The sequence below is a fragment of the Trichomonas vaginalis genome, chromosome IV (genome assembly GCF_026262505.1).
Source record: "Trichomonas vaginalis G3 chromosome IV, whole genome shotgun sequence".
NCBI lineage: Eukaryota > Parabasalia > Trichomonadida > Trichomonadidae > Trichomonas > Trichomonas vaginalis.
The window spans coordinates 38,569,835-38,592,709 of record NC_067206.1 but is presented as its reverse complement, the minus strand read 5'-3'; the positions used below and the strand labels follow the sequence as shown (position 1 = coordinate 38,592,709).

Genomic DNA, 22,875 nt, shown 5'->3' with positions numbered 1-22,875 from the left:
ATGAGTTCATTGGTCATACAAGAACTTCACCACTTCCTAACCCTAAATACTATAAATTAACTGGCTTCAATCGTGAGTTTTGGATAGACATGTTCTCACTCATGACCATAACTGCCCAGTGTTCTTACCTCCAGACCATAAGGACTGTCTCTACATTGAAGCACAACTCTTAAACTCTACAATAGCTGTATTGTAAAATCTACGCTAGTTTTATTTTTTTCTGAAAATTTTATTTGAGTGAAAGGCATGGAAGGTGAAGGACATTGGCAAACACTCGAGCATGACAATGACTATGAAATCTTTTCAGAGTACCCTTATCCAATTAGACGTATAAGCAATAAAAGAGTTGTTAGTGAGTTTGACCAAGGAGATGGTTATATTTGTGTAAATTTAAACAAACACAAGCTGATGAAACATAGAATAGTTGCAGAAACTTTCATTCCGAACCCTGAAGGACTTCGTGAAGTAGACCATATAAACAGAGACAGAGGAGACTTTCATATCTCGAACTTAAGATGGACGACAAGAAGAGAAAACATGAGAAATATTTTGGTTCAAATGGCTATTGGTTTGACATTGTTGACTCTCTTCCTGAAGACGCTGTTGAAATTATACAATACTCATATCACACGTTAGAGAACTACTACTATGTCCCAAGTGAAGATGCCTTTTACTATTTCATGGGAACTCAATACAGACGAATGAATGTCTTAAGACAGTATAACAAAGATTATATAACATTACAGATGTAGAAGGAAGAAGAACAAAGCTGTCTATTGCAAAGTTTAAGAGAGGCAATGGTTATACATAAATGACAAAAATATATGACCTCATTATTTTTATCACGAATGACCTCATTGCTGACAAAAATAAATGACCTCAGAACTTCAACTTACGAATAAAGCTTGTTTTAGTCGTTATTGAGAAGTTAAACTTTTCAGCAAAGCAAGGACTAGAAGACTTACATAAGTCAAATCCAATCTCTTGACCGTCATAAAGTGCTTTGTAAAGTTTCATTAAACTGAACTCAGAGTCTTTGTCATATGTTCCAACAGGTATGTGAATGTTCTTATCTTCATTGTAATAGCATTGTATAGCTTCAGGAAACATTTCATTTGCTGTTAAAGCAAGGACGTCTTGTTTGACACCTTTGCAACGTGCATGGAATGCAACTTCATTTAAATCATTCGTGAGTAAGTCTATGTAAGTCTTCTTTCCACAAAATATTGACTTGTATGCTAAACTTTGTTTTCCAGGTGTTATTTCTGCGAAGTCAGAATGAAATTGACCAAGGTTCTTTCCTATAAGTTCGCGACCGTATCTCTTCTTAAACTCTGCTGCAAGCTTTGGGATGTCTTCATTGAAAATATGCATGCTATCACAGTCCTGGTAAAATATTTGAAGACCCATGTCCTCAGCAGTACAGAATACTTCACACATTATTCTCTTCGACATAGATAAGATGTTAACACCAAGTGGACAGAAGTTAAAGTGTCTGCAAATGCTTTTCGTTAGCTTGAAAATAGTTTTATCTGAACCATCCAAACCTTCGAACTTCACTATATGGTTGTAATTTCTGATGGCATATCTTATAGCATCTTTGTCATTTACTATGGTTATTTTTGACTCAATAGGAGATAGAATAGTTTTGCCATAAATACTGTTCAGAATGAGCTTTATATTTTCTTGTAAAGGATTTCCTTCTTTCTTATACTTTAACCTTAACTCAAACAACTTCTTTACTTCATCTCTTATTCTAATATCTCTGTTTCCATCGTAATAGTATCCTTGCAACACTTCACATTTGACACCTTGATATTTTATGAGGTCTTGTAATGTTATATGGTCAACATACATGAGACAGCAAGTGTTTGAACTTCTGGGAACGTTAAGTTCTGGATTTAGTTCAGGGTCACAAACTATTAAAGGAAAGTGTCTATGTATTCCAATCTTTGTTATCTTAATGAGAACAAAGAAGCCAGACATAAACTTTTCACCAATGGGTTCCTTTTGGTCGTCATCGAATAAATGTCTCATGAGATACTCTGTGCTTAACATCTCATCCTTCAATACTTTTGGAATTCCTTCTAAAGTATAAAGTCTTGCTATAGCGGATGGATATAATGAAACAGCGTCGAAGTCAGCAATGAGTTTCTTTTTGCTCTTTTGTTTAATGTTATCTGACAACATACATCTTCCACCTTGAATGCATCTCGAAATAAATTCTCTTGGTTTATTTGAGAGGTCATATAAATTTCCATTCGGGAAGTACACTCTGTTCTCAAATAATTTGTTAGCAATTGAACAAATACTAACGTAGTCATAAACGTTTAAATCAAATTCTTTCAATATGTCATTGCGGAACTTAACAAAACCTTCTCTTAAAATTCTTACATCTTGTTTGCAATAAAATGTGCTATATTTTTCTAAGTCGAAGTGGTTTTCATCTATTCTGCAACCTTTGATGGAATCTATGTTTTTCATGAACGTTTCAATATCTTTTACAAACTTACATGCTTCAGAAATGACACCAGTTCTGTTGTCATTTGCTAACAAAACACTGCTGTAGTAGTTATATGGAAATACTTCTTTCGGTCCTGTTTGTAAGTTAAACATAGCAGGAAATAGTTTAAGCTTCTTATTTATAACACTGTAAGAGTCTTTTATAATAATTGCCCTTCCTTTATATAAGCCAGTTATTTGCATTGTTCGTGAACCTTTAATGATGGGAGTTCCTTTCACTTCTGTCATGTGTCTTAAGATGAAGTTTATATCATAACTGAGGTTATGGAAATATATTAAACTCTTGTCAGGAAGTCGTTCCAAAAATTCTGTTGCACAGTTTTGACCCCAAATGCTTTCACTCACTGAACCATCTTCACTGTCAAAACAGATGTTAAAAGCTTTATGAAAGCCATCCGTACTACACTCAAAGTCAGCAAAGAAAACGTGCTCAGGAATGAACTTACATTTAGCTTTATTTACTTCTTTTGACTCTGCTTTCTTCTTCAGTTGTACACAATACTTTGGAGCATATGTCAAATCTTTAAATGGTGCAAGGTTCTGTTTATATAAGTCAGTCGTATATGTGAAAAGTTCTCCATAAGAAATAGGTTCGAAATATTTGCACTCCCACAATGTTTTCATAATCCATAACGGTGTTGTTCTATCCATGCGAACAATGTATTTACCATCTCTCTTTGTATATATTTTCATCTGTTTCTCAATGTTCATTCCACCACACTCCTTCAAGATTTCTATATAGTTGTGAATGAAATATGTTGTCATTGGAAGTCTTTCATTTAGCATGTAGTGGTCTTCAACAAGAAGTAGGTCAATAGTTCGAACAGTTTTACATTCTTTTGGTATGTATCTCTTTATTTCATTATGTCTTGAGTCATTGAAATAACCAATGGTAACATTGAATGCTATACCTGTTGAATCGGAAATTTCTTGTACTTTACTTTGAGGAAAGTCTCTAACACGAATGACTTCTCTCATGTGGTCAATAGTTTCTTCATTTACTCCAGCCTGAATGCAAGCATAAACGAAGCAGTTGTCTTCTGTCATAAGTGCTGCAGTTCTTTTGTTCAATTCATTGAAGATTTGGTAGCGTTCAAGATTTATAGGTAATGTGCAAAGATACTTCCAGAACTGACCGCTTCTCTTCTTATAAAACTTCTTTTCACCAAGGATTTCATTCCAGAAGTCATCTATATCTTGTTTATCTCCTGTTTGTTTAAGTCTGTTCAATAATCTTTTCTGTCTTTCTGTCAGTGTGCTTTCATCTCTATATGGTCGCTTCTGTGGCTTTCCTTTCTTAACATCTGACATCGTTAAGCCTTCATATTCTGTTAAATCATACATCTTTATTTCAGTAAGATTCTTTATGTTTGTCAAGAAGAAGTCATAGTGCATTTCAACAATACCTGCGGCATTTGCTTCTATCTCTGATATAAAGTTCTCCTTCAAGAGCTGATGTAGTAATGTTCCAATATTATTGAGGTTTAACGTAGAACATTCATACTTTCCACCAAGTTTATAACATACCATCCATCTTTGTTGGGAGTTTATTTTAATCTTCTCTAAGAGTCTCATGAAAACCTTACCGAAATGTTTGTGTAAGTAGTCTCTGTTTGGTTCATCTAAAGCTTCGATGTTAAAGTCAATGAGTCTATTGCCTGACTTCACATTTCTCTTCCTATTCTCTTCATCTTTCTTTAACCATCTCTCACCTTCTTTTGGTTTGTCGTCAATGGAACGAATGACATTATTAGCTTTGCGAACTTGTTCTATAGCACTTTTAAACATCTCTCTTCTCTGTTGTTTCAGTGTGTCGTCTCTCTTTCGTGTTTCACCAACGTTCGCATTTGTTATGTCAAACATCTCACGCCTTACTTCATGAGGTATTGAACGTCTATGATATAAGTCAATAGCAACGTCATTTAAAGGAAATGCTCTTGCATGGACTTCGTCCTCGCCGCGTTGCGGCTTTATGAACTCATGAATTCTATCATAACTTATTGCACCATTATAGTCTTTAATGAAGTCGGCGAGTGCTTTTTTGTTTGTCGCGTAATGTTTTGCAACATCTATGTTAGCTTCTGTAAGAAGTTGTTTTATTTCCGAGTGTTCTAACTTAGACAACTTCCGATACATCTTTAGTAGGAAATAAAAAAATATTTTTTTGAAAAAATTAGATTAGATTTTTTTTAAGTTATTTTTCAAAATAATTTAATATTTTTATTTTAATGAAACACATGCAAGATTGCAAGTTCTTTTCATACAATGCTCTCGCTACTGCCATCAAGAATGAGTTCAATAATGCTTCAAATGTTAATGTTATCTTTAACAAAAAGTTTGTGAAAGAATCTAAGTTTGGTCAGTATGTCAGACCATTAGCTATCGTCATTGACCGCAAACGTTATACTTCACAAGAGTTAGCAGTAGTTTTGAAACAAAAGAGTTTCTTCGTGAATGTCAAAGATACTCATTATACTGTCATAAAGAACTCTAACATTGACTTCTTCAGTATTGCTTTAAATCTTTCCAAACAGAAAGAAATATAAAGAAATGAAACATCTGTGAAATATTATCCTTCATCTCTGAAGACAATAACGAACAAAGATGTTATACAGAAATTCTTACCAAAGGTTGAAGAAGCTTCTATTGACATTGACGAAGGAAGTGAAATGGTTGAAGAAATTGACCCTGAAGCTATTTACGCTTGTACTCGGATTCTCTAAAGGTGCACTTGAACCCAAATCATAGTTCAATATTATGTCGTCTGCTCTAACAGTTGAGAAGGAGTTATGTGTATGTTCTTTATCTGCTTTACTGTCTAACATTGCTGGTAGTTCATGTGTTTCAAAGTTTCTGACATGACCTTCAATGTTCATACATTTACTATTTAAGGAGTTTAGTGTATCTTTTACGCTTGTACTTGGATTCTCTAATGGTGCACTTGAACCAAGGGTATAGTTCAATATTATGTCGTCTGCTCTAACAGTAGTGAAGGATTCATGTGTATGGTTCTTGTCAGCTTTACTGTCTAATGTAGCTTGAAGTTCATTTATATCGGAGATGTTGTGTTTATGAGATTTCAAAACTTTGTTCATTGCTTCGAGTTCAACTTTGTCAGCTTTACTTTTAATAGCATCTTCAAACGTTATTTTTGACTTAACTCTCAAAGTAAATCTTGGTTCAACTAATACACCTTTAACAGAGAAAGTAGAGGCATAAATTTCATCGTTATAACTAAATGTTTCTTGTGCTTTACCTGTGTCATAATGTACAGTACAGCTTATGTCATAACCTTTAGCACGAATGTATTTATATCTTCTTTCATTAACACCTTCCGTCTTCACTTCATCACTTCGTGTTAAATATCCATGGTAGTTCGTTATAATCTGTTCGTCTGATGTTATATAATGAACGTGGTTCTTGACTTTATCACTCAGAGCTAAAAGCTCATTTTTGTTTGCTTTTTCGGCTAATTTCTCATTAACATCATTCACTTCTAATTCAACTCTTCCGCCAGAACTCTTATTATCATTAATCTTTTTCATTAATTCGGTAATTACGTCATAAAGACTATATTCTGTTTTCGGTTTTGTAAATAATGAGTCAAAATTTCTTTTCATCATTACATCGCTGACATTAATGATATCACCAATTCCTTTTTCATTTATTCTCTTCATTAACTCTGCAATAATGACGAATATATAATCTGTTAATTTATTCTCTTCATCGAGGGTTATAGAATGTTTTGAAATTGAATCATTAACTCCTCTAAATAAATCAATAACTTCAGGATACACGTTTTTAATGTCTCGAATAACCCGACCAGTATCCTGTTGTTCATGTTCTTCGTTCCCGTCGTTACGTGGTTTTATATCTCTAACCATCATCAACGCAGCCATAACCGGAGGGTTTGTTGCTACCTGTTCGAAAATCTGACCGTTATGTATGGTATATCTAAATAATTTCTTTGTGTTTGTTAAAACATTTGAAACAAGTCTTTTAAAACCATCTACAAAATTTCCTGTTTCACCTAATGTTCTTGCAGCATTTACAAGCTCACCCATTCCCGCTTTTGACCCCAAAAACGTCCATATTGCATTTATTTCACTCTGTATAGTTGTCCATTCAGCAAAATTAATACCCGCATTCGCTAAGCTGAAAATGAAATTCAGTGGATCGAACTTAATTCCACCTTCTTTTTCAATTTCAACGAACTCACTAACATGAGATTTTAAGTATTCTTTCGTTAAAATTGTTTTCCCCGATGTTATGTCATTAACGAAACTATCACCGTCAAAAGTTAACGAATTCAATTTCGTCGTTGATGCTTTTATTTCATACACCGCTTTATTGATAGTTTTTGGCTCACCTTCTTTAGAAGCATATGAAACATTAATGAATGAATTATATGTATTCATGAATGAGTTAAAATCAATGATTTTCATTAATGAAGCCTTTAATGATTCGTTAACTGTTGAATCCCTTAAAGCAATTAATGAACTGTCATTAATGAAAGGTACACTACAAACCGTCGAGTTTGGATCAAATGCTGTAGTTGGTGCAGGAATATTAATGATATAAGTCATTAAATCATTAAGTGACGTAAATAATGTTGTCGTTTTTGATTTAATTTCTTTAGCATCTGTTATATATGGTAATTTTATTTCTGTAGTTTCTGAATTAAAGATATTCGCTAAAATGTTTGTAAACTGTTTTGAACAGCTGTGTAAACCGTTGAATCCGGAACTCTTACGATTTCACCGTCCTTAATAAAAGGCATTGCACATGGTGTAGTGCTTGGATCAAATCTTTCGGGATTATAATTCAACATATATTCTAACGCTTCATGAACAGACTTATATACTGTTGTGTCGTTCTTCATGACAACTTCACCATTTACAATGAATGGCATAGTGCATGGAGTTAAAAATGGGGTCAAACTTTTCATAGTCCTTCCATGTTATGTATTTCTCGGTATTTCCATCACTGATACCAATATATTTGTCAGTAAGTGTGAGAGAGTATTGACCAAAATATAAACGTTTAGCTCTGTCAGCTTCATACGCATATGCAGCTATACTCATATTTTAATGAGAATAAAATGTTGTTCTATTTGCAAAGTACAGACCCAAACGAATACGGGACAGTAAAGCTACAAACAAACTTAGGTCTACAGAATGAGGCGCTTGCATTCAGAATGGTTGACTTCAATACTATCGCTTCATTCGTTATAACTGACGAAACAGATTTCATGGAGCTTGAAATAGATGGAAAGAAGCATGAAATAAGATTTCACAATAATGTAGAATATAAGATGGAAACATTAGCTGGAGTGTTAAATGCTCTCATAAATACTACAATAAACAAGGATAACGAAGAAAACTTAATGAATGTTAAACTTATTGCAGGAGTTTTGAAGTTCAGTTATGCGAAGGAGTTTAAGATACCAAGAATGAGTCATAGAGTACAACTTCTTTTGGGAGCATACCATATGACATTTCCTTTGAAAAGTGTTGACAAAACGATTGAGATGAAATCTGTTCCATACGTATGTTATGGTAATTGTTTGTACATTGAGTCAAAAATAGCTAATGTCACAGGTATTTCAGGAGTTAATAGTAAAGGTTCAGTAGAATATAAATCCTTCTGTTATGCAGTCAATTCAATGTTCATTCCAAACGTTCCTGTCATAGCAACTCATTTAGGTAAATGGGTTCGCATTAGTCCTCATAATTTGAAAGACATGCAATTCAGACTTGTTGACATTCAAGGAGAGCCTGTAGAACTGAAGGCACCAGTGCGAATGACTGTTGAAGTTGACTTTTTAGAAAATATTAAATGCAACAGCTTACAAGAGAACTCAGAGCTAAAAATATAAAGTATGAATGTTATGTATTAGGTCATGAACTTTGGTTGTTGCTGTTTGATGAAACAAATGAGTTAGTTATGTCAGTCAAGAGAACAGAAAAATATTGTGTTAGTGAAAACTGCACCAAGTCAATAAGATTAGGTTTGCATTATGAAGATGAATTCGATACTGTTGAAGAAGTTTTGGATAGATACTATAAGTTGCTTTAATTTACTAAAACATATTTCAAACAAAGTTTATAGTCAGTAGATAGTTTTGTATACTCGTTCGAATATTTATACTTAAACTCAACTCCTGTAGTTCCTGGTGTTTCAATGATGCGGATGTTACCTATTTTCATGATATATTGGTGTTGACCACAGCATTCGATTTCAGGGTCGAGATAGTCAATGACACATTGCTTTCCTGTTATTCGTGATATAACATTTTCAAGGTCCTCCTTTTTAGAATTATTTGGTTCTTACTTATAAGATTTATCAAAGCTTCTTATCGTCTTTGAGTAAAAATTGTTTGGTATAACTGAAGAAGGTAATGGTCTACGTTATCTGAAGGATTTGTTTGAACATTTATGTAAGGGTTGTCGTTGGCTTCTCTTGAAAGAATTTGGTCCAGTGGTGGATACTCTAACTTAACATCTGATGTAGCGTTAGCGTTTGAAGCTGTGTTTAAATCACGGATTTCAGCTCTGGTTCTGGCTCTTTCAAACACTCTGAACTATAGTTCTTTATGACAATATTGTTTGTCGTTCGTGAGTCAACATTTGATGTTGGTTCAATTGGAACATTAACGGCACCAGCTAAGATGGATTTGCTTCTCATTTCATATAGAATAAAAACCTTTATATGTATGAAATGAACAATATACTCGACAAGGGTTTGAATGTAAAGCTAACGAATGAAAATATTGTTGAATTCACTGAGACAGGTGCTGTGTATAAAGATGTAGAACTACTGAACAAAAGAGCAAAGGGAAGAAGCAGGAATATGAACAAAGGGTGGAAGCCTATAAAAATTTATGTCAATGATGGCTCAGGAGGTTCAAACATAAAGTATGCAGAAAGTTATAGAGTTTATCTCTCAAAGGTGAAAAGCCTTCATTTAAGAACAGCTATTCTAACGCATATCCTCAAAAGCTAACGGATGGGGAAGTGATGATATGAATGACAGCAAAAATATTAACAGAAATGGCGACAGAGATGCATGGAATTTGTTTACCATCAGTCAATTGAAGGTTAAACTTTAAAACAATGTTGGTCGTTCCCATGGAATATTTTTGACTTTAATGGTATTAGTCATGATATGAATCTCAAGGTATGAACGAGGAGAGATGAGAGACTTATATGCTTCCCAAATTTCTTCAAAAGGTAATGTTATACCTGACTGTTTCCAAATGAGTTCAATATCATAACGTGAGAAACCTTGAAAGATAACGAAGTCAGTTATGAGACGTTTTATGTTTAAAGCTAAAAACCTCCATGTTTGCATAAGTATTGCTACAGTTAAATGGTAATGTCTGACTTTAGTAATGATGTTAGCTAATGGTGAGTCTGGTTTTGACACTAAACCTTTTCCGGCGAAGTCGTCACAAACGAGCAGAGTGTTTGAAGGATACTTTTTGAAGGGGTATTTTGAAAGTTTTGACAGAATGTAGTTTGTAAGTCGTTTCATATCGTAAACTCCTGAGTATTGTCGTAAGTGGTGTTTGTCAATAATTCTTTCCATCTCTTCTGAAGTCTTTTGCATTCCTGACTGTATGAACTCTACGATGACATAATATTTCCTCTTACGTCGAATGTAACGTTGAAGAAATTCAATGAGTTCACTGTCTGGAACTTTAACGACAGAGGCTTGAACTTTTGACATAAATGTTTTCGCTGTTGAGTCCATAGAGTCTGAAGTTGCTGATATAATGATTTGGTCATAGTAAGAGTCGTTTCCTAAACGTTCTGTTATGAGTATATGACGAATGAGGTTAAATGTCTTACCTGAACCCATCTTTCCACAATAGAAATAAACACCATTTGAACAGAACTCATAGTCCTTACTGAAAGGAAGAATGAGAGAAGAGTTAAGTTTATCTGTGGTTTCATTCATGTCTTCATCTACGTCATGTATTAAATGCTTCATTTTATCTCCATTAAAAATGCAAGTCAGAAATATTCAGAACATAGCACCGAGTCTAACTGACAAGAGTATAAAGATATACTATGAACATGTTATGATGAAACCAACCAAAATTCAAGAAAGTCAGTATACTTATGAATATCCAAGACACTGGGTAGAGTATGTAGGAGGTGAGAAAGCTATTGAAATCAGACAGGTTCGAAGTATTCCAGCAGAAGAACAATATTATTGAAGAACTTTAATGTTTTGAGATATAATGATGAAACAAAGAAGCAAGATAGTTTCCCTGTTGCTGTGTATGTGAACTTAGATACAGGAGATGACATGAAAGTTTTTAATACAAAGCTTCAAACGGTAGTGAGAGAACAACTGACTGCGGAAGGGCATCCATTACCTTCAGAAGTTACCATAGCATATAATTTTGAAACAAATGCAATAGATTTTAAAGTCATCTCTGCAAAGAAGTCAGGTTTTACATTTAATGAAGCAGATGTATATTCGAATGAAAACTTCAAAGCTATTGCATGGTTAGATAATGACGATTGCTTTAAGAAAATCTTTAAATTCAGTGACTCAAAGATGTCAATAGATGACCTTCGTGGAATGTTACCATCGACGTTTACAGTTGAAGGTTCAGCAGGATTGCTTACAAGATTGTCAATTGGTGGCATTTGGTCTCGTGAGAACATTGTTATAAAATCCAGTATAAGTGAATTTGCTGAAGAATCTATATTATGTCTTTCAAACTACATGTATTCACCACCGAAGCATTATAGTATAACAAACTTTGTCAGTAAGTTTAACATAAGACTTGTCGAACCTTCTTCAATGAAAGATGTTGTGCTACCTAAAGATGGAAAGGATGGACTCATTATTGAGATGATTTTAATAGCATATTAAATGAGCTTGTTCTTGAAGGTCATTCATGATGAAATAACTGTTGTAGAAGATGTTAGCAATTGTTCAGACATTTTGAAGCGTATAGATGAGATAAGAAAGAAGTTAGATAGACCGCAAAGCGGTGAAGGCGAAGCCCGTGAGAACGCTTATGTTTCATTGACTTTCTCCAGTAACGAGAACTTTTATGAGATAATATTGAAGAGAGATGATTTTAATATGGGGTAAATGGTAGCTTGGGCAGCTTTAGGCGCAATGGGAACAAAAGCATTAGCATTTGGAGCAAAAGCACTTGGAGCTTATGACGCAGTAAATAAAATGAGTGGAGGAAGGGTTTCGAAGACATTAGATGCAAATAAAGGGAAGATTGGAGGCTGGGTTGCAAAGAAGTTAAGATTAAATAAAATAGGGCTCATAAATAAAGTATCCAATTTGGTTGCGACTGAGTCAGAAAATGCTTTAGGAAAGGACGATGAGTTTGCAAAACACGCAAAAGACTTTAATGACCAGATGAAAGGTGAAACAATGCATTTAAATAGAGTCGATGGAACTAAAGAAAATGTTTCTTCTCCACTAGTAGTTCTTCCGTATGGTCCCTATGGAATGTATGGAAACCCTTACGAAAGACCATTTGACCCATTGACTGGTGGAAGTAACTGGTATCATTACGGCCGAAGAAGAAAGACAGTCAAGTTGGAGACAGACGTGAAGAAAGCAACTAAAAAGAAACCAAGGAAGAGAGTTATAAAGCAATGAATTCAACAGGGTTAGAAATGAGGTTAGAAAACGTGTTAGATCTAACATTCTAACATAAACATTATTTTTGTGCTATGTTTTCATACGTGTGAGGGTGGTGATATCATTTATTTTTAAGTTTATTTTTTATTTTATTTTTATATAAATGACGAAAACTATTGAGATAACAAACTACAACGGTCATGAGTTCAAGAATTTGTTCTTCGTTCCTCGTGAAAATACATTCTATCAGATACGAGGGAGAAAGGGTAAAGTTAGTTTGAGCGTTTACGACAACAAACATAATGGGAGATATATAAAAGCAATAGATACAAACGGTAAGCGTGTTTCATTAGCTTTGTCAAAACTTACATACATTTATTTTGACAGTGATTTTGACTCTGACGATTGGAGTGACAGCAGCGATACTGAAGAATATGAACTATTGTGTGAAGCACAGCAATGGGAAGCGCTGCAATACTTTTGTAAATGAGAACATTAGTGGGAACGTTAGTGTGAACGTTTATTTTTTCATTAGTGAAGTTGTTAGCGAAGTCGTTAGTGAGGTGAAGTGGTTGGCGGCTTTGTAAAGTGTCAAATTCACAAGTATTGGGTAAGGTGGAACGCAGTGCCGCCGTACCCAAGACTTGTATACTAACTTAATTATGATATGGGGAGCCCAAGGTGGATCCTTCGATCCATCAGGTGGTCATGGTGCTTACTCAGAAGCAATTCTGATTCTTGATAAAATAAAAACACTTTACGCATATGTTGGAGCTAAAGGGATGTGCGGAAATTCAGAATTTACCACCGGACAGTTTGAAGGTGGCAAAAACAAGATTTGCTTAAAAAGTTCCTGCACTGGAGGAGCTGCGACATTCATATCGACTGATCCATATGGAAAACACATCCTCCTTGTCTCTGGTGCAGGAGGTGGCTCTGGGTATTATAAAAACGAGTTCTTTGGAGACGTTGGAGGCCCATTCGCTGGCGATGCTCTCGGAGATGCGACAAATTTGGACTCAGAAAATGCCAAAAAGGTTCGAGGCAAAGGAGCAACATCATCTCGTCCAGGAGATGGTGGAGTTTATGTTGGGGCCACTGGCTGGGATGCAATAAACGGAACAAAGCGAAAATATTTGAAAGGTGGTGATGCTGCTTGCAGCGCAGAGGGATCAGCTGGAGGAGGGGGATAGGGTTGTTAGATTCCCGACGATAGGTGTCTTGGAAGATTTGCCTGGTGTCATCATAGTGTCTTTAAATCAAAAATTTTATTTTGGAGTTAGTTTTATTGATTTTTCAATAAAAAACATTTCTAAAACAAGAAAATAAAACGATAAAATATTTATATTTTATATAAGGATCTTATATATTTAAAATAAATATCATTTTATTTTTTTCATTGGTGTCTGTCAAACCATAATACACTATTCAAAAATTCAATGTGTCTTGCGGTTTCAAAAGACACCTTCAAATTGAACGATAGCACAGACACTATTGAATTTTACCCATTGTATTTAGTTTTTACCCTTTTTATTTTTAAGAATTAATGACTGAAACAGCCGTTTTGCTATGACCTTAATCACTTTTATTTATTATTTTAAATATTATTTAATTTTATTATTTGAATAGGCCAACTTATATTTGAGAAGCTCAATTTGAGACCACTTAATACATTGAAATATCATAAATATTGAAATATTAAAAAGTGTATTTCAAAATATTGAAATTATAAAAATTTATAATACTGAAATTGAGACAAATTAATAAATTCAATGTGTTTTTTTTGAAATAACTCTCAAATATTATTTTTTTGTTTATTTAATGATGAATAAATATGATTGCTTTAGTCAATCATAAAAACTAATTTAAGTTTAAAATCATGAAAGGATAATTTGATCGTTTTTTAAAATACAATTATTTTTGATGATTTGCAAGAATCTTTGAAAAGAATATAATATAGGTTCTATTTTTGTAAAATTTATCCAAATCATGTATTACATAAATTACGATTAAAACGATGAAAGAACCAAAAAGTGTGTTTTGTGTTTTGTTGTTGCGTGTTGGATGCGGGATCCTGTTATTTCCGAAATCGACAAAAAATTTGGAAATTTAATTTCCGAAATCGAAATTATATTAATGTTTTTAATATTCTTATATCAAAAGGATTAAGGTTCATTAAGAGAAAAACAATTCTTCTTCTTCAATCTATTGGCGCATTTATTTCTACACGCCAATAAGGAAGGGAAAATTATAAGACACCATGGTGTCTTCAAAACGCTAATTTTTGATATTTTTAACAACCCTAGAGGGGGAAGTGGTTATTTCGGCGGTGGTGGTGGCGCAGATTTAGCAGGTGGTGGTGGTGGAAGTAGTTATGCATCACCCGATCTGTATAATGTTGTTTTGCTTGGTGGTGACAAAACTTTCAAATCACCACAAAATAAGATCGTCACCGGTCACTCCGGAAATGGATACATTCGAATCCAACCATCAGATCCATTCACCCTCGAAAGAAATGGAGTTGTTTGCAATTGCTCAAACCAAGTAAATAATAATTTTATCATCTATGCTTTTCGATATTTTATTTTTAACATCAATTGTCTTGCTTTATTTGTATAATTTTATAAAAAAGTAATATATTTTCTTCAAGTTTTCGAACTTTGTATTGAATACATTCTGACAAAATTAAAGTTAATTTAAGGTTTTTCGTCGTAATAAGGTTTTTATAATAAGGTTATTTGACATAAAACAATTGAATATTTTGTATCCCAGGAGTGAGCTCAAATTTTGATGAGATAGCTCTAAAATACTAGATATTTCATGCTTATTACAGTTAACTCCCTTTATTTCATTTATTCTAATCAAATTCCAATTGTATTCCCTAAATCCAGTTCAATTTTTATGCAACAATATAATTGTAAAAACATGTTCAAAAAATGCCGCATCATTAGATTTAAACAACGTCGGTTTCAATTTAAGATCAATATTCAAAATATATTGAACTCCCAACGCTAAAATAAATTGTCTTCAATAAATTTTACAACTGTAAATAAAATTACAGAGGTAATACTTCCAAAAGGAACATGGCTCTTGATGATTTGGGGTGCCCAAGGTGGTTCCTTCAACTCTGTAGCTGGCCATGGTGCATACTCAGAAGCAATTCTGAAACTTGATACACAAACTACGCTTTATGCTTATGTTGGTGCCAAAGGAAAGTGTGGAAACGAAAATTTTACCACTGAACAATATGAAGGTGGCAAAAATAAAGCCTGCAAGAATAGACAGTCCTGCACAGGAGGATCTGCTATATTTATTTCGAGTGATCCATATGGAAAACAAATTCTCTTGATATCCGGTGCAGGAGGTGGCTCAGGCTACTATACGAGTGAGTTCTTTGGCGGAGTTGGAGGCCCATACGCAGGTGATGCGCTGGGCGATTCCTTACATGTAGATCCAGAAGATGCTAAAAAAGTTCGAGGCAAAGGAGCAACATCATCGCGTCCAGGAGATGGTGGAGTTTACGTAGGTACAGTCGGCTATCTTGCAGTAAATGCATCCATGGGAAAATATCTAAAAGGTGGTAATGTTGCTTGCAGTGCAGATGCAGCGGCTGGTGGAGGGGGAAGTGGTTATTTCGGCGGTGGTGGTGGCGCAGATTTAGCAGGTGGTGGTGGTGGAAGTAGTTATGCATCACCCGATCTGTATAATGTTGTTTTGCTTGGTGGTGACAAAACTTTCAAATCACCACAAAATAAGATCGTCACCGGTCACTCCGGAAATGGATACATTCGAATCCAACCATCAGATCCATTCACCCTCGAAAGAAATGGAGTTGTTTGCAAACCTTCCAATATAGTCAACAACAACTTCATCATCTATGCTTTTCAATATTTTGTTTTTACCATGAATTGTCTTACTTTATTTGTTTAAAGAAAATCTTTTTCACCCCTAATCAATAATTTTAAGAAATTTGAGATAATTAATCCGTGAAGTTAAGAAGGAGATATCGCGGTTAAATTATGGAAAATCTTACACCAATTTACCCAAAGAGAAACACGATTTTCATGTAGAAATTTAATATAGGCAAAGGTTCAATAGTTGGTCACTCTTATTTCCAGACTGTGCTTGTAATTATTGAGAAAGGAAATTAATTTCTGAGACTTTGTTTGTAAGAAAGTAAACATTTGTAAACTTTCTGACACTAAATATGCGTACATTCTTGGTCTTTCAAAGTAGTCAATTTTCCCTTGATAGAAATGATAAATAAAATAAAATACCCAAAACAACCAGATTTGCCATTTTTTGAGGCGATTTTTTTAGCAACAAAGGGAGGACATTACAAATTCAAATCGATGAATTTTGATTTAACATCTAATAGCATCGACATCTGTCAAAGCACTCAATAACTGAGGGGTTTTACACTCATAACCGATTAAAAAAATGTTTGTCAAATTACAACTTTTTCAATTCAAATTTTCTGTCAATCTTTTTTTGCCTGTAGATAAATTTAAGAATGTGTTATAATAAAAATTTATAAATTTAAATTTATCATCAAAATTTTCATAATTTTTGTCATTATAAATGAAAGACTTATTCACATTTCTGTCGTTCAGCCGAATAAACGATTACCTTCACGAGCTGTTAAAATCAATCATATTGCATTACAACATATGGTGGTTTAACATGAAATTCGATCGAGAAGTTAAATTTTCGAAAGCTTACACAATTGATTATGTTCCTCAAGGATACGATTACCCTATTATAACATTCAAACTCAACATTCCAGCAGATGTCATTGACTATCTACGTAAATTAGATATTCCTCAAGATTGGGAATACAAAAGGCTTTGGATGCGTTTTCTTAATGATTTTATTCCATTTACTAGGGGAATTCAGTTGAATGACGAAGATTTTGATAACGTTGCAAAACGTGCTATTAGAAGTTTTCTTTTTTATTACGATTTTAATAGGGATACTTATACAGAGGAGAATCTCTGCATTTTGGGCATTGTTTGTGAAAAACTAATCTTGGCATTCCTGAAGAAACCAGAAATGAAAACACCAGAGAAGGTCATTTCCTTTTTCGAAGAATTATCAAAAGCATCACAAATCGAAAATACAATTGAATTTTGTTTCCATAATCCAGATTCAAAGGACTGTTACAAATACGATTATGCACAATTGGATGAAATTAATCCTGTAAAAGAATTCTTTAAATGTTGTGAACAAGGGATAAAATACGTGGATCCTCCTAACATTTGTATTCAATCATTTGACAATGATATCTATGCATTGAGGGAAAGGCGTAGAATATATTGCGAAAAACATCCATTTCGACAAAAACATCCAATACTCAAATTCTTATTCAATCTCTTTTTTGTGAAACTAACATACTTTTGCATTGACACAAAATTTCATATTAGTAGATTATTTAGATATATATTTCATAAGCGAAATATGAAACGATCTTAATAAATTGATAAGAATAAAAATATAGTAGTTATAAAAGGAATTAGACTTCATATATCAATACTTTTTCTCTGTAGATGTGGAACGTTTGCTTTTCGATCTCTTTCGATGAACTTGAAAATATAAGTTATTATCGCTGAGAATCCTTTCCGAAATAGGAGCTTTACGTTTAGGAGGATTGTCGGATGAATTTTGTTTTTTATTGTTTGATTTTGTTGTTATGGAAGATTTTTTCTTATTTTTTTCAGAATTTTGCTTGCTATTAACTGAAACTTGTTTTGACGGCCCAACAATAGCATTTGTAGTAGGAAGAATTCCCAATAACGAGCGCATTTTCGATAATTGTTTTTCAATATGATCAAGAAGATCCAGCTTATGTTCTAGATTACTAGACATTTGATTTGTAGAAGGATGGTTTTGATTTTCTGGTTCTAAATCTGTAGAGTCTGCAATATTTGAATTTTCGGAGCGAATTGGAGCATCTGAACCTTGATTTGTATCGGCATGCTCAAAATTAGTTTGAATTGGAGTGGATAAATTAAAATCTGGATGATTTAATGTTTCATTAAATAATGCCATAATTTTTTCTCTTTTTTCATTAATAAACTTAGTGATCATTGTATCTTTATCTGTTAGATCGATCGATTTGAGTATATCTGCATCATGAACTGGAATATTTTCGAACAATGAACTCGATTTTATGGAACCATATGGAGAAATCTCGTTCTTAGCCAAAGAAAGATCACTTACGTTGTATTGTTTGATAGAAAAAATTGTTTTCTCAAGTTCTTTTTGAAAGCAGTCAAGAATATAATTTTTGTAGCTATCAGTGATAACGGTTTTTATATGGCGCTCGATCTTCTGGTTATTTTTGATGGCGTTATATTTATCTAATTGGAGTTAGTATGGGTTAGTTAGGTATGGTGGCACTGCGCACCTACTTACCCATTATATGTGAATTTGACACTTTACAAAACCACTAACGTATATTTTACAACACAAACATAAACACTAACTTAACCTTAAATATTTACAAAGCCGCCAACCACTTCACTTCACTAACGAACTCATTAATGTAAAAATAAACGTTCTCACTATCGTTCTCACTAACGACTTCACTAATGTTCTCATAAATTTTCCTCAATATCTTCATCATCAGTGTTAACCCTATTGTAGTCATACTTGAAGCCATAAACTTTCTCTAACTTCTTAACGTACAATTTACATAACTTACCTTCGTCATCGTATGGTTTAATGATATAACTATTTCTATCTTTATACACAGTCAATGAAAAGTCAACTGGTCTCGGATGTATTTGAAAGAACATGTTATGCTCAGGAAGGAAGAATAAATGTTTAAATGTATGTTTGTTATATTTTTCGATTTGTATGAGTTGCTTTTGTTCTGTCATTTACATCCAAATAAAAATAAAATAAAAATAAAATAAAAAATAAACTTAAAAATTAATGATATCACCACCCTCACACGTATGAAAACATAGCACAAAAATAAATTTAGGTGAAGTGATGAAAACTCACCTCTTTTTTCACCTCTTTTTCACCCTGGTGAATTCATTGCTTTATAACTCTCTTCCTTTCTCCAACTCTTCTAGCTTCTTCTTAAGTTCAGCAATGTTGTCCTCATGAAGTTTAATCTTTCTCAAAATTCCTTCTTTATCTAATGGTTGCTTTATCTTTCTAAACTGAACTCTACCATCCTTCATAGTATGAATGTAAAAACCTTCGTTGGTGTTCTAGATCTGAAAACAATAGAAATAAAAGCAAGTATGGCGATATAGTTTATGAGTTCGTTGATGAAATATCTGACGAAGCTGTTGAAATAACAGATTATGGTAAGCATTCGTTTGAGTTCTACTACTATGTTGAGAATGAAGACGCATTCTATTATTATACAGGTCTTAACTATCGAAAACTTCATATAAACTTTACAAAAACAGGTGCTGCTTATGTTTGTATGATAGATACAGAAAACAAGAGTGTAATTTTATTCATAAACAAATTCAAACGCTTGTACGGCTTCATGTAGGACAAACATTATTTTTCAACACTAACGCCAACACTTAGGACAAACATTCATGACTAACATTACTGTATAACATAGACACTAACTTCATCGAAACTAAACGTATATGTTTTGTCATGATTTCATCGTATATGTTTTGTCATGATTTCATCGTAAATGTTTTGTCGAACTTAAACGTTAATGTTTTCACTGTTACCATGTTACCATGTGCTACCAGGTTAATTAACTTCTCTTAAAAATGATGACAACATGACATTTTGACAACAGTCCAGGAAATAAATTTTATCGTTTATGTTTACGTTAATGTTTTCATTAATGTTTACGTTTATGTTTACGTTTATGTTTACGTTAATGTTTTCATTAATGTTTACGTTTATGTTTACGTTTATGTTTACGTTAATGTTTTCATTAATGTTTACGTTTATGTTTACGTTAATGTTTACGTTTATGTTTACATTAATGTTTACGTTTATGTTTACGTTAATGTTTTCACTGTTACCATGTTACCATGTGCTACCAGGTTAATTAACTTCTCTTAAAAATGATGACAACATGACATTTAGACAACAGTCCAGGAAATTTGATGCAGTCCAAAAATAAAGTTAGTTTTAAAATTATTTTTATTTTTTTATTCCTATCTAAATGACAGCAACAAACAACAACAGCAACTATATCATTTCTGATGAAAAAGTTATTGATTCATTAGCTGAGGAATTAGTTGTGGCAGAAACTAAAACCCTCAACGAAAGAATTGGTGAAAATAAGATTGATTTACATAACTACCTCAAACACGATGGAGGAAGAGGAAGGAAAACTGGTGTGGCTTTATTAGTAAATAAAATTCCAAATTTAACTATTATAGATGTTGATATCAATAAATCGTACAATGATGAACTTAAAGAAACAGTTAGAAAAGACATTCTATCAAAACTTTCGGATAAAGATGTTATCGTTAAAACCGCTTCAGGAGGTCTTCACATTTATTGCAACACTAATTTCTTCTATGCAGTTTCGAACAGAATGATTAAATGCTATTCCTGCAATGATTATGATATTGATATAATGACTTCAATGGATGATTCAAAGCGTTCTTTAGTAGTTATGGCTGATTCAAGAGTTCGCAAGAATGCAACAGAACCAATCAATACATACTCATTCATTCGTGGAAGTTACGATTCAACATTAACTAGAACAGTGAATGATATATTAAATGATTTGAATATTAAGGTAAGAGTTGAACAAAAGAATGAAGAAATAAAGACTATCATGAATGAAAACAAAGATGTAAACATTGACGATAAACTTGCCCAGAGCATAGTTGATGGCATCAGTGATTTTGAAGTACATAATGACGGTGGAAACATGAATTTAGAAAAAGAAATAACATTATTCACACTGTTTCAAGCAATTAATTCGTTACCTAATCATTTGATTAATGAAGCATACGATAACGTTTATAACTTCTGCAGTTTAACAGAAAATGCAAAAAGTAATTTTGAAAAAGCACGTAGTAGATATGCACATTTAATGACTTCTCCATTTGTTTTGGTGAAGATTCTAAAACTATATCAAAAGGAATATTATGATGAATACGTTTTACCTTTATTACGTAAGCCAAAAATAACATTTGATATAAAACTTGATGACTCGTTTTTGATAACAGATATTAGACGCAAGGCTGAAAATCATCGGTATAAAAACAGTTCTGAAGTAATTGAGGATTTATCACGTGTAATCCGTTTTGTAGATTGTGGAAATAAATATTTCATTCAAAAGGACTATAATATCCACGACAAAATGAATCAAATATCATTCGTTCTTCAATCAAACATGAAAGAGTCACTCAAAATGATTAAATTATTTAAAGAAGAAGGTAAAACAATAACAGCATGGGATGTACTACTAAATCAATTATCCCCATTAACCGTTAAGGGTGTTTGCTTTAAATCTGATTCCCCGGATGTTTTCTCAACGTTTCAAGGTTATAAATACAACATTCTCGAAAAGCCTGATTACTCAAAAATTGAGATGTTTATGAATTTCATTAAAGAAGCCATTTGTGATAATAACGATGAAGTGTATAAATACCTACTCGGCTGGATTGCATCAATGATTCAACATCCTGGAATCAAGAATGAAACAGCAATTATTTTGAAAGGACTTCAGGGAACAGGTAAAAACAGATTTACAGACATTATTTCTGAACTTCTCGCCGGTTATTCATGCAAAAACATTACCGAAATAGGTGAGCTAACGGGTAATTTCAATTCAGTAGTTGAGAATAAAATGTTTCTTGTACTTAATGAACTCAAGAATGTAGGTGAAGATAGACTCGCAAACTTCAACGCTTTGAAATCAATTATAACGGATAATGAGATTAGAATTAATGAAAAGAATCAACCCAGAAGAACTGCTCAGAACGTTGCAAACTTCATTTTCGTAACTAATAACGTTTACCCTGTCAAAATTGAAGTTGGAGACAGAAGATACGTGGTTTTAAGAGTTAATGGTAAATTTAAGGGTCAATTTGATTACTTCAAGAATTTAATGGATTCATGCACAAAGGAATTTTATGATAACCTTTTAACATATTTTATGCAATATGACCTTTCATCATTTAATGTACGAATCATTCCGATGACTGAAGCCAAACAAGATTTAATTGAATTATCAACAAATCCTTTAGATGTATGGATAAATACACATTATGATGAATTGTGTGCAGGTATGACGTGTAAAAATGCTCTATTCTGCAAACCATCAGACATGAAAGACAAGAATTTCCAAATGAGTATTAAGGATAAATGTGATAGGAAACATAGAAGAATAGACGGTAAACAAACATGGTGTTATGTTTTGAAAGAAGAAATGAAAGGATTATATAAACAGGTTGAACCAAACGATAATGAGGATTCATTTACTGACGATGAAATACCTGTAAATGAAGCTTTATAAAGTATGATTGGAATTTATTTTTGCATTAATCCTGCTGTGTTGTCAAAATGTCATGTTGTCATCATTTTTAAAAGAAGTTAAATAACCTGGTAGCACATGGTAACATGGTAACACCATCAGTTATTCAAAAATAATTCATAAATGCCTTCCTCCTTTCGTACTTGTTGTCAAAATGTCATGTTGTCATCATTTTTAAAAGAAGTTAAATAACCTGGTAGCACATGGTAACATGGTAACACCATCAGTTATTCAAAAAT

General features: G+C 33.1%; 12 protein-coding genes and 2 pseudogenes across 14 annotated transcripts, besides 4 other annotated features; 9 read left to right on the top strand and 5 right to left on the bottom strand.

Annotated features, from left to right (window-relative positions):
- Nucleotides 1-12,807: part of a mobile genetic element that runs on past the window's edge.
- Nucleotides 2,119-3,147, bottom strand: TVAGG3_0245050 (organellar and viral DNA polymerase type B; the record flags this gene model as incomplete). Its single annotated transcript, XM_051227822.1, has 1 exon — nucleotides 2,119-3,147. A coding segment is annotated over one exon (1,029 nt), but the record flags the coding sequence as incomplete, so codon positions are not given.
- TVAGG3_0245040 (organellar and viral DNA polymerase type B) lies at nucleotides 3,784-4,659 on the bottom strand (the record flags this gene model as incomplete). The annotated part of the gene is made up of 1 exon (XM_051227821.1): nucleotides 3,784-4,659. A coding segment is annotated over one exon (876 nt), but the record flags the coding sequence as incomplete, so codon positions are not given.
- On the top strand, nucleotides 4,752-5,246 carry TVAGG3_0245030 (annotated as a pseudogene). Its single transcript has one exon. A coding segment is annotated over exon 1 (495 nt).
- TVAGG3_0245020 (keratin-associated protein family) lies at nucleotides 5,342-6,587 on the bottom strand (the record flags this gene model as incomplete). The annotated part of the gene is made up of 1 exon (XM_051227820.1): nucleotides 5,342-6,587. A coding segment is annotated over one exon (1,246 nt), but the record flags the coding sequence as incomplete, so codon positions are not given.
- On the top strand, nucleotides 7,625-8,318 carry TVAGG3_0245010 (uncharacterized protein; the record flags this gene model as incomplete). The annotated part of the gene is made up of 1 exon (XM_051227819.1): nucleotides 7,625-8,318. A coding segment is annotated over one exon (694 nt), but the record flags the coding sequence as incomplete, so codon positions are not given.
- TVAGG3_0245000 (protein of unknown function, DUF4106 family) lies at nucleotides 9,631-10,059 on the bottom strand (the record flags this gene model as incomplete). The annotated part of the gene is made up of 1 exon (XM_051227818.1): nucleotides 9,631-10,059. One exon carries the CDS (start codon nucleotides 10,057-10,059, stop codon nucleotides 9,631-9,633), a length of 429 nt encoding a protein of 142 aa, XP_051112804.1.
- TVAGG3_0244990 (uncharacterized protein) lies at nucleotides 10,840-11,415 on the top strand (the record flags this gene model as incomplete). The annotated part of the gene is made up of 1 exon (XM_001303116.1): nucleotides 10,840-11,415. One exon carries the CDS (start codon nucleotides 10,840-10,842, stop codon nucleotides 11,413-11,415), a length of 576 nt encoding a protein of 191 aa, XP_001303117.1.
- On the top strand, nucleotides 11,416-11,640 carry TVAGG3_0244980 (uncharacterized protein; the record flags this gene model as incomplete). Its single annotated transcript, XM_001303115.1, has 1 exon — nucleotides 11,416-11,640. One exon carries the CDS (start codon nucleotides 11,416-11,418, stop codon nucleotides 11,638-11,640), a length of 225 nt encoding a protein of 74 aa, XP_001303116.1.
- Nucleotides 11,641-12,168, top strand: TVAGG3_0244970 (protein of unknown function, DUF4107 family; the record flags this gene model as incomplete). The annotated part of the gene is made up of 1 exon (XM_001303114.1): nucleotides 11,641-12,168. One exon carries the CDS (start codon nucleotides 11,641-11,643, stop codon nucleotides 12,166-12,168), a length of 528 nt encoding a protein of 175 aa, XP_001303115.1.
- Nucleotides 12,169-12,807: a terminal%2Cinverted (terminal inverted repeat of Maverick-1A transposon ID:TVAGG3_0244960).
- Nucleotides 12,808-12,812: 5 nt separating this feature from the next.
- TVAGG3_0244950 (glycine-rich protein family) lies at nucleotides 12,813-13,343 on the top strand (the record flags this gene model as incomplete). Its single annotated transcript, XM_001303113.1, has 1 exon — nucleotides 12,813-13,343. One exon carries the CDS (start codon nucleotides 12,813-12,815, stop codon nucleotides 13,341-13,343), a length of 531 nt encoding a protein of 176 aa, XP_001303114.1.
- Nucleotides 13,344-15,243: 1,900 nt separating this feature from the next.
- TVAGG3_0244940 (glycine-rich protein family) lies at nucleotides 15,244-16,080 on the top strand (the record flags this gene model as incomplete). The annotated part of the gene is made up of 1 exon (XM_001303112.1): nucleotides 15,244-16,080. One exon carries the CDS (start codon nucleotides 15,244-15,246, stop codon nucleotides 16,078-16,080), a length of 837 nt encoding a protein of 278 aa, XP_001303113.1.
- Nucleotides 16,081-17,629: 1,549 nt separating this feature from the next.
- Nucleotides 17,630-18,521: a mobile genetic element.
- Nucleotides 17,677-18,412, bottom strand: TVAGG3_0244930 (annotated as a pseudogene). Its single transcript has one exon. A coding segment is annotated over exon 1 (736 nt).
- A 1,549-nt stretch (nucleotides 18,522-20,070) lies between the features above and the next one.
- Nucleotides 20,071-22,875: part of a mobile genetic element that runs on past the window's edge.
- Nucleotides 20,483-21,174, top strand: TVAGG3_0244910 (Prim-pol domain family; the record flags this gene model as incomplete). The annotated part of the gene is made up of 1 exon (XM_051227817.1): nucleotides 20,483-21,174. A coding segment is annotated over one exon (692 nt), but the record flags the coding sequence as incomplete, so codon positions are not given.
- TVAGG3_0244900 (uncharacterized protein) lies at nucleotides 22,391-22,618 on the top strand (the record flags this gene model as incomplete). Its single annotated transcript, XM_051227816.1, has 1 exon — nucleotides 22,391-22,618. The coding sequence occupies one exon, from the start codon at nucleotides 22,391-22,393 to the stop codon at nucleotides 22,616-22,618; it is 228 nt and encodes a 75-aa protein (XP_051112802.1).